The following is an 11,590-nucleotide window of genomic DNA, read 5'->3' on the forward strand; positions in this document are numbered from 1 at the left end:
CAGCAATATGATGGACCATGAGGCATCAGTTATAGTCTACAAGCAGCAATATGATTGACATAAAATAGCATGCAACCACAGACTATATGTCCCATGCTTTTCTAAAATGGTCTCATGACTTTAGTTAGCTGTATATCTCCTATTAGGGCTGTGTTGCTTTTGGGAGAGAAAAACAAGTGACTATAGCAGGTATTGAATCCCAGGTAAATAATCACTAGTCAAAACCTCAACCTTAGTATACATTCATTATAAAAATCACCTTAATATCTGATATTGTTTATAAACAACCTCGGAATAGAAAAGACAGAGTGGGACTTCCAGCCCGTCAATAAATGACATCATGCAACCCAGCAGTTAGCAAATAGCACATTTTACACATGGATTCAAACCAGCCACCTTTAGGCCACAGGTCCAACTCCTTAGCCACTGGGTGAAAACCTGAGTTAATCTTGGGGAATAAGCCTGATACATGGTATCACTTGTTATTCATAATTATTACACATAAATCATTGCCAAAAGCACAAGACATATATTATTAATGGATTGATCATATCAAATATCAAAACATTATTTTTATCTGCTCCAAAACAATTACATGTTGTGCAGAAACCACTGACTCACTGCATTATTCTATAGTATTATCAAGACACCTGCTGTTAACTCTTAACTACTTAGGACACCTGCTGTTAACTCTTAACTACTTAGGACACCTGCTGTTAACTCTTAACTACTTAGGACACCTGCTGTTAACTCTTAACTACTTAGGACACCTGCTGTTAACTCTTAACTACTTAGGACACCTGCTGTTAACTCATAACTACTTAGGACACCTGCTGTTAACTCATAACTACTTAGGACACCTGCTGTTAACTCTTAACTACTTAGGACACCTGCTGTTAACTCTTAACTACTTAGGACACCTGCTGTTAACTCATAACTACTTAGGACACCTGCTGTTAACTCTTAACTACTTAGGACACCTGCTGTTAACTCTTAACTACTTAGGACACCTGCTGTTAACTCATAACTACTTAGGACAGCTCACGAGGTGTCATAAATTTCTGCCAACTAGGTGGGACTAGAGACTTCATAAATAGCTTTAATTTATACCCATAAGTGTAAAATGTCTTTATTCTCAGCACTTATACGACCAATTTTCTCCTCTGAGACACTTTGTGGATATGGACCCAGATCTCAAAATATTGTTATAAAAAAACAGAATGTTTGTTTTACATAATAATAAATAATTCATATTACTAATGTAACCCACTGTAAAGACTGGGTTCAGTTGATTGTGTTGCACTGCTCATGTCCGCGTTCTGGAACTGTCCGCGTCCCCGTACAGAACCGTCCGCGTCCCCGTACAGAACTGTCCGCGTCCACGTTCGGTGTGGCGCCAAGGATATTGTCCGGTTACGCGCAGAGTGGACTGAGGTGATCTTGGGGAATAACGACGGTGTTTGTTACAGTGTTGAGACACCGAAGTTTACTGTTCAATTTGCTTTTTTCTTTACGGTCAGGGACAGTATGAGTGTAGCCAGATCCTTTTCACTCTCTATACTTGTTTCAATTTGTGTTTCACCGGATTCATCATCGAGACGAGGGACAGACGAACGACCTGCTAACTAACCAGCAGCATCCTAGTTATCCTAGCTAGTCGGTACAGCTCGGTAAGCTAGCTAGCTACTCTACCAGCAGCATCCTAGTTATCCTAGCTACTCGGTACAGCTCGGTAAGCTAGCTAGCTACTCAACCAGCAGCATCCTAGTTACCATAGCTACCACTACATCATCACCGGCTCCCCGGTTGTTTCTTCCACCTGTTAAATCCCGGTGAGGCTTCTCCCTCTCTCGTTGACGGATGCTGGCTACCTCTGTCCGGTTCTCCTCTCTTCACTAGATGGACGGTAACTTTAGTGTTTAAACCCTCTGTGTCCAAGGACCGAACTTTTGAATATTATTTTCAGGGCGCCTCAATAGCAGGTATTGAACCCCGGGTAAATAATCACTAGTCAGAACCTCAACCTCAGTATACATTCATTATAAAAATCATCTTAATATCTGATATTGTGAGTAAACAACCTCGAGAGTGCGTCTTCCAGCCCTCCAATAAATTACATCATTCAACCCTCCCGGTTAGTAAATTTACCTCAACATGCCCCCGGAGAAGGCAGAGTAACGACACCAGCCTTTTAGCGGGGCTGACAGACTGACTACAACGCTCGCGTCGCTAAATGAATTTCGTCATTTTAAATGACACACTGCTCGCGCGCGTTAACGTCTGTAAGTCAGTTTGTGACGCAGAATGAAGCGATAAATAGCTTTTTGGAATGAAACTCTTCTTATGTTTCCCCATCTGAGCTCAGAGTAGATGAGAGATGTAATGTTTGTCTCTGTTGTGTTGAAGACCAATCAAGCAGGAGAGACCAGCCTCCCCTGTTCCCAGCTGTGTGTCCATGAAGAGTGACCGGTCTATGATGGAACCTATATACTTTAGAGAGGGAGACTTTTCTACTGAACAAAGGTAAGAAGAACTCATGGGTCCTGGTCAGTGAGTTAAACAACACTGTCTCTAGTCATTTCTCCTCTCCCATTTTCCAAATCCTTTTGTCCATTTTCATAGTCCTAAAACAATATTAAACAAACACAACATTCCCTCACTGTGTGTGTGTGTGTGGTACCTGGTACCCTGCACATTGACTCAGTACTGGTTCTCCTTATAGCCTCATTATTACCTCAACTACCTGGTACCCTGCACATTGACTCAGTACTGGTTCTCCTTATAGTCTCATTATTACCTCAACTACCTGGTACCCTGCACATTGACTCAGTACTGGTTCTCCTTATAGTCTCATTATTACCTCAACTACCTGGTACCCCTGCACATTGACTCAGTACTGGTACTCCTTATAGTCTCATTATTACCTAAACTACCTGGTACCCTGCACATTGACTCAGTACTGGTACTCCTTATAGTCTCATTATTACCTCAACTACCTGGTACCCTGCACATTGACTCATTACTGGTACTCCTTATAGTCTCATTATTACCTCAACTACCTGGTACCCTGCACATTGACTCAGTACTGGTTCTCCTTATAGTCTCATTATTACCTCAACTACCTGGTACACTGCACATTGACTCATTACTGGTACTCCTTATAGTCTCATTATTACCTCAACTACCTGGTACCCTGCACATTGACTCAGTACTGGTACTCCTTATAGTCTCATTATTACCTCAACTACCTGGTACACTGCACATTGACTCAGTACTGGTAATCCTTATAGCCTCATTATTCCGGTCGGTAACATTTGAGAGTGAGGCAAATATATAGCATTTTGCGCAAAAAAAAACATGATTATTTGTCTCTCTGAAATGAAGACATCAAGTGATTTTAAACAAATACATATCTGTCATTGAACAACCCCATGATTAGATAGTGAACAACCCCATGATTAGATAGTGAACAACCCCATGATTAGATAGTGAACAACCCCATGATTAGATAGTGAACAACCCCATGATTAGATAGTGAACAATCCCATGATTAGATAGTGAACAACCCCATGATTAGATAGTGAACAATCCCATGATTAGATAGTGAACAACCCCATGATTAGATAGTGAACAACCCCATGATTAGATAGTGAACAACCCCATGATTAGATAGTGAACAATCCCATGATTAGATAGTGAACAACCCCATGATTAGATAGTGAACAATCCCATGATTAGATAGTGAACAACCCATGATTAGATAGTGAACAATCCCCATGATTAGATAGTGAACAACCCCATGATTAGATAGTGAACAACCCCATGATTAGATAGTGAACAACCCCATGATTAGATAGTGAACAACCCCATGATTAGATAGTGGACAACCCCATGATTAGATAGTGAACAACCCCATGATTAGATAGTGAACAACCCCATGATTAGATAGTGAACAACCCCATAATTAGATAGTGAACAATCCCATGATTAGATAGTGAACAACCCCATGATTAGATAGTGAACAACCCCATGATTAGATAGTGAACAACCCCATGTCATGATTAGATAGTGAACAACCCCATGATTAGATAGTGAACAACCCCATGATTAGATAGTGAACAACCCCATGATTAGATAGTGAACAACCCCATGATTACAACCCATGATTAGATAGTGAACAACCCCATGATTAGATAGAGAAAAAACACACCAATCTCTTTCAGAAATGCTTTGAACAATAAAAGCTAATTTACTAACATTTCTGAAAATTGATATATAGTGTTTTGGAATGAAACTCTTATGTTTCCCCATCTGAGCTCAGAGTAGATGAGAGATGTAATGTTTGTCTCTGTTGTGTTGAAGACCAATCAAGCAGGAGAGACCAGCCTCCCCTGTTCCCAGCTGTGTGTCCATGAAGAGTGACTGGTCTATGGGTCAACCTATACAGTTTAGAAAGGGAGACTTTTCTACTGAACAAAGGTAAGAAGAACTCATGGGTCCTGGTCAGTGAGTTAAACAACACTGTCTCTAGTCATTTCTCCTCCCATTTTCCAATTTATTGTTGTTGTTTTCATAATCCATAGGCTAATCCTTTTGTCCATTTTCATAGTCCTAAAACAATATTAAACAAACACAACATTCCCTCAGTGTGTGTGTGTGTGTGTGTGTGGTGTGTGTGTGTACTCCCTGGATGAGGAGATGTAATCGCATGTTTTGTCCACAGAAACCAACAGGAGAGATCAGAGTCAGAGATTCTCAGTGGTCAGTCTTCCCAGAGTCATCAAACAGACCTGGCCTCCATATTCAGTGTATGTGGTCCTGTTATGTACATTTGTTTTTGTTTACCTCAAGTAAAGTTGATCTGTCAATCATTCATTAATGTGTTAATGAGAAAGCATTTATTCTCTTGCTTAACTTATTTACTTTATTTATTTCAGTTGCTTGAAGAGAAAATTATGACATTTGTGAAGAACGAGCTGAAGATGTTCAAGAGGATTCTTAGTCCAGAACTCCCAGAAGGCTTTGAGAGTCAGAAGCAGGATAAGGAAGTGGTGGATGCTGAAGATGAGCAGCAGGAGAGCAGTGCCAGAGAGGGGGCTCTGAAGATCACACTGCACATCCTGAGGAAAATGAACCAGAAGGAGCTTGCTGACACACTGGAGAAATGTAAGATCTGTCTGCCTCATGTTGAATGATGTTTTATAACATTTAAAAGCTGTAGCTAAAGTACAGCTAAAGTAGCTGTGTAACTCAATGATATTGTAGCAGCCTTAACACAACACCTAGTGACCTCATCAAGTAGCAGCAGGGATGTGTTGTGGTGATTCATTTAGAGAGAGAGAACATTAATAATACCATCAATAATACCAATAATAATATAATCAGTCACACCAGTCTGTAATGCATTATGAAAACATTTACACATTTATACAGTCAGTTAAGAGAATACATTATTATAATGTAAAACTTTATAACAGTCCTACAATACTGTAGACATTAAAACAGATGTAATATTAATATCCTCTGTGTTATTTCTAGATTCAGATGAGCTTGCTGTGATTTGCCAACGTGAACTCAAATCTAATCTAAAGAAGAAGTTTCAATGTGTATTTGAGGGGATCGCTAAACAAGGAAACCCAACACTTCTCAATAAGATCTACACAGAGCTCTACATCACAGAGGGTGGAACAGGAGAGGTCAATAATGAACATGAGCTGAGACAGATTGAGACAACAACCAGGAAACAAGCAAGACCAGAGACTGCAATCAAATGTAATGACATCTTCAAACCCTTAACTGGACAAGACAAACCTATCAGAACTGTGCTGACAAAGGGAGTCGCTGGCATTGGAAAAACAGTCTCTGTGCAGAAGTTCATTCTGGACTGGGCTGAAGGAAAAGCAAATCAGGATGTCCAATTTGTATTTTCATTCCCTTTTCGGGAGCTGAATTTGATGAAAGGGGACAAACACACTTTGATTGAACTTCTTAATCACTTCTCAATGGAAACCAAACAATCAGGAATCTCCAACTACAACAAGTACAAAGTTCTGTTCATCTTTGATGGTCTGGATGAGTGCCGACTGCCCCTAGACTTCCAGAAGAACAAGATCTGTTGGGACGTCACAGAGTCAACCTCAGTGGATGTTCTGCTGACAAATCTCATCAAGGGAAATCTGCTTCCCTCTGCTCTCCTCTGGATAACTACCCGACCTGCAGCAGCCAATAAGATCCCTTCAGGGTGTGTTGACCAGGTGACAGAGGTACGAGGGTTCAATGACCCACAGAAGGAGGAGTACTTCAGGAAGAGATTCAGTGATGAGGACCTGGCCAGCAGAATCATCTCACACATAAAGACATCAAGGAGCCTCCACATCATGTGCCACATTCCAGTCTTCTGTTGGATTTCTGCAACAGTCCTTGAACACATGCTGAAACATAAGAGAGAAGAGATGCCCAAGACTCTGACTGAGATGTACACACACCTTGTGGTGTTTCATACCAAACAGAAGAATGAAAAGTATCTTGGGAAAGAAGAGACAGGTCCACACTGGAATAAAGAGAGCATTCTGTCACTGGGAAAACTGGCTTTCCAACAGCTTGTGAATGGCAATCTGATTTTCTATGAAGAAGACCTGAAAGATGCTGGCATTGATGTCAATGAAGCCTCAGTGTACTCAGGATTGTGCACACAGCTCTTTAAAGAGGAATGTGGGCTGTACCAGGACAAGGTGTACTGCTTTGTTCATCTGAGCATTCAGGAGTTTCTGGCTGCTGTATATGTGTTCCTCTCATTCATCAACAACAATGAGAATCTAATGGACAAACTGCAATCAAACAGGAACTTTTTTCTGTTGAGGATCAAACAAAGTGAAGTTACTTTCTACAAGAGTGCTGTGGATAAAGCCTTACAAAGTGAGACGGGAAACCTGGACCTTTTCCTCCGCTTCCTTCTGGGCCTCTCACTGGAGTCCAATCAGAAGCACTTACGAGGTCTACTGACAAAGACAAGAAGCAGCTCACAGAGCCATGAAGAAACAGTCAAGTACATCAAGGAGAAGATCAGGGAGAATCCCTCTCCAGAGAGGAGCATCAATCTGTTCCACTGTCTGAATGAACTGAATGACCATTCTCTAGTGGAGGAGATCCAAAGCTACCTGAGATCAGGAAGTCTCTCAAAACCCAACCTGTCACCTGCACAGTGGTCAGCTCTGGTCTTTGTGTTGCTGACTTCAGAAAAGGAGCTGGATGTGTTTGACCTGAAGAAATACTCCAGATCAGAGGAAGGTCTTCTGAGGCTGCTGCCAGTGGTCAAAGCCTCCAGAGCTGTTCTGTGAGTAAATAAAATGACATATAAGAACTAATCATCAGGAAGAAATATTCAGTTCAGAGAAAAATATGTATTATAATATGTATATAATATTATATTGTAAAAACATATTGAATAAATTCATTGATTTTCACATTAGTATAACAATATGACCATACAATTCTAGGAAACGGAAGATGAATCTATATGTTGTTTGAGAGAATAAACCAAATGCATCTGCCATTGTCCTTCTACACTACTGGTGTTAAATTAACAGTGTGTTTGTGAAGTCATGATGATCTCTTTGTCAGGCTGTCAGGCTGTGGAGTCACAGAGGAAGGCTGTGCTTCTCTGGTCTCAGCTCTGGAGTCAAACCCCTCACACCTGAGAGAGCTGGATCTGAGTAACAATGACCTGAAGGATTCAGGAGTGAAGCTGCTCTCTGCTGGACTGGGGAATCCCCACTGTAAACTGGAGACTCTGAGGTCAGTATTCCTGTAGTTGGTCAACAAGTGATAACTGTTCACCAGATCCACATGTGTTTACCAGACACACATAGTCCACACCATATGTGTTTGGACAGTGAAGCTTACAGTTTTAAATGTGGTGCTTTGCTCCAGCATTTTGGATTTGAGATAGAATGTTTCATATTAGGAGACAGTACAGAATGTCACCTTTTATTTAAAGGTATTTTCATACATATATATTTTACTGTTTATAAATGAAAGCACTTTATGTATCTAGTTCTCCCATTTGAAAAAGTGATAATATTTTGGATGTGTTTGAGGTCAGTATAATATATATTGTGGACTGTATTTACAATCTAAATCTGATACCTCACTGTCTAAATAGATATGGTGTGGACTGTATACTGTTTTACAATCTAAATCTGATTCCTCACTGTCTAAATAGATATGGTGTGACTGTTTATCAATGTCTAAATCTGCTGACTGTCTGTCTTCTGACTGATACTGCTTTTTAAACTGGTCTGGTCACTATAATATTTGTACTATACATGTCACTTTGATATTTTTATTCATTTTATGCTATATGATGTTAACTAACTGAAACATTTTATGAATAGATATGGAAGGTTTCAGGACACTGATATATCTGAATATGTTGAAAAAATTTCTGCCACTATTTTCACCACCAAAGAATATCAGTGTGATTTTAATATGATTTGACTCTTTGCAGGCTGTCAGGCTGTCTAGTCACAGAGGAAGGCTGTGCTTCTCTGGTCTCAGCTCTGAGGTCAAACCCCTCACACCTGAGAGAGCTGGACCTGAGCTACAATCACCCAGGAGACTCAGGAGTCAGACTGCTCTCTGCTGGACTGGAGGATCCACACTGCAGACTGGAGAAACTCAAGTATGTAGAGGGTTTATGTCAATGTTCATATCAGACATGTTTGACTTATCAGGCTGGTTAAGACAAACATTCATACCACCACACGTGTCCTGTCTGTATGTGGACAAAGTTGTGTGTGTTCAGTGTTCTCTCACACACTGGACACACACACACACAAACACTCACACACATACTGGACACTCACAAACTGGACACACACAGTACACACACACAAACAAGCACTGGACACACACACACACACACACACAGTACACACACACACACACAGTACACACACACAGTACACACACACACACACACATACTGGACACTGACAAACTGGACACGTACACACACACACACAAACAAGCACTGGACACACACAGAACACACAGGACACACACACAGTACGCACACACACACACACAAACACACACACACACACACTGTACACACACACAGTACACACACACACACACACACACACTGGACACACACACACACACACTGTGTCCAGAAAAACTGGACACACACACAGGACTGTGCACACACACACACACACAGTACACACAAAAAACAAACACACAAACAAGCACTGGTTCAGGTGGTGGACACAAACACACTGGTCACAAACACACACACACACACAGACAAACTCAATGACTGTCTGTTCTTCCCTCAATGACTGTCTGTTCTTCTGCTTACCACTACAGTGTGGAACATGGTGGAGAGAACAGAATGAAACCTGGACTTAGAAAATGTGAGTGTTGACTGCTGTGAAGAATATGACTAAGAATAAGTCTTAATTCAAGTTAAGTCAAAGTCAAAGACCAACATCATTACTGACTTGGTCATATTAAATATCAGCTGTAGTTCTACAGAAGCAGAAATCAGGGACACCAACGTTTACAAAGAGTTGCTTTGACTGTGTGTGTGTGTGTGTGTGTGTGTGTGTGTGTGTGTAATTAATGGGAATAAGTGTGTTTTATATTACCATACAGTATAACATATGATCATTCAACAAGTCTCAAGTTACCTTAACTTCTCCTTTTGATACCTAGAAACATCTACATTAAATGAATTAGTGAAAAGTGAGTTAACATTCTAATGTGAATGATGATGATTTCTAATATTGTGTCTGGTTTCATCCATCAGATGTCTGTGATCTCACACTGGACCCAAACACAGTAAACAGACACCTCTCTCTGTCTGAGGAGAACAGAAAGGTGACATGGAGGAGAGAGGAGCAGCCGTATCCTGATCACCCAGAGAGATTTGAGGACTGGGGACAGGTGCTGTGTAGAGAGGGTCTGACTGGGCGCTGTTACTGGGAGGTAGAGTGGAGTGGGAGAGGGGCTGTTATAGGAGTGACATATAAAGGAATCAGCAGGAGAGGAGGGGTGATGACTGTTGTCTTGGACACAATGACAAGTCCTGGAGTCTGTTCTGCTCTGACAACAGTTACATTGCCTGGCACAATAATAATCCCACTACCATAGACGTCCCCTCCTCCAGCTCCCACAGAGTAGGAGTGTATCTGGACTGGCCAGCCGGCACTCTGTCCTTCTATAGAGCCTCCTCTGACACACTGACCCACCTGTACACATTCACCTCCACATTCACTGAGCCCCTCTATCCAGGGTTTAGGGTTTGGTATGATGGCGACTCAGTGTCCCTGAAATAATAACATGACACACACACACACACTGGACACACACACACACGCTGGACACACACACACACACACACACACACACTGGACACACACACACACACTGGACACACACACACACACACTGGACACACACACACACTGGACACACACACACACACACACACACTGGACACACACACACACTCTGGACACACACACACACACTGGACACACACACACACACACACACTCTGGGCCACTGGCACACACACACACTCTGGACGCACACACACACTCTGGACGCACACACACACACTCTGGACACACACACTCTGGACACACACACTCTGGACACACACACACTCTGGACACACACACACTCTGGACACACACACACTCTGGACACACACACACTCTGGACACACACACACTCTGGACACACACACACACTCTGGACACACACACACACTCTGGACACACACACACTCTGGACACACACACACACACACTCTACACACACACTGGACACACACATACTCTGGACACACACACACACACTGGACAAATACACACACACACACACACACAGGACACACAAGCACAGGACACACACACACTCTGGACACACACACACACACTGGACACACACACACACACTGGACACACACACACACTGGGGACACACACACACTGGGGACACACACACTCACACACACTGGACAAATACACACACACACACAGGACACACACACACACACTGGACACACACACACTGGACAAACACACACTGGACAAATACACTCTGGACACACACACACACACTGGACACACACACTCAGGACACACACATTCTACACACACAAACACACTCTGGACACACACACACACTGGACACACACACACTCTGGACACACACACACTCTGGACACACACACACTCTGGACACACACACACACACTGGACACACACACACACACATTCTGGACACACACACATTCTGGACACACACACACTCTGGACACACACACACACTCTGGACACACACACTGGACAAACACACACAAACACACACACAGGACACACACATACACACTGGACACACACACATACACAGGACTGGACACACACACTCACACACACACACACTGGACACACACACACACTCTGGACACACACACACTGGACACACACACTCTGGACACACACACACTGGACACACACACACACTGGACACACACACACACTGGACACACACACACTGGACACACACACACACA

The 11,590-nt window shown here is 42.3% G+C and overlaps 1 protein-coding gene across 1 annotated transcript; it reads left to right on the forward strand.

Moving 5' to 3' along the window:
- Positions 1-1,006: 1,006 nt before the first annotated feature.
- On the forward strand, positions 1,007-10,562 carry LOC135567217 (NLR family CARD domain-containing protein 3-like). Its single transcript, XM_065014637.1, is given in 8 exon segments — positions 1,007-2,523; positions 4,363-4,479; positions 4,724-4,808; positions 4,938-5,166; positions 5,539-7,316; positions 9,377-9,419; positions 9,815-10,057; positions 10,060-10,562. Coding segments are annotated over 8 exon segments (2,847 nt in total). The 5' UTR covers positions 1,007-2,455; the 3' UTR covers positions 10,344-10,562.
- Positions 10,563-11,590: the final 1,028 nt, after the last annotated feature.

The sequence above is a fragment of the Oncorhynchus nerka genome, unplaced genomic scaffold (assembly GCF_034236695.1).
Source record: "Oncorhynchus nerka isolate Pitt River unplaced genomic scaffold, Oner_Uvic_2.0 unplaced_scaffold_2357, whole genome shotgun sequence".
NCBI lineage: Eukaryota > Metazoa > Chordata > Actinopteri > Salmoniformes > Salmonidae > Oncorhynchus > Oncorhynchus nerka.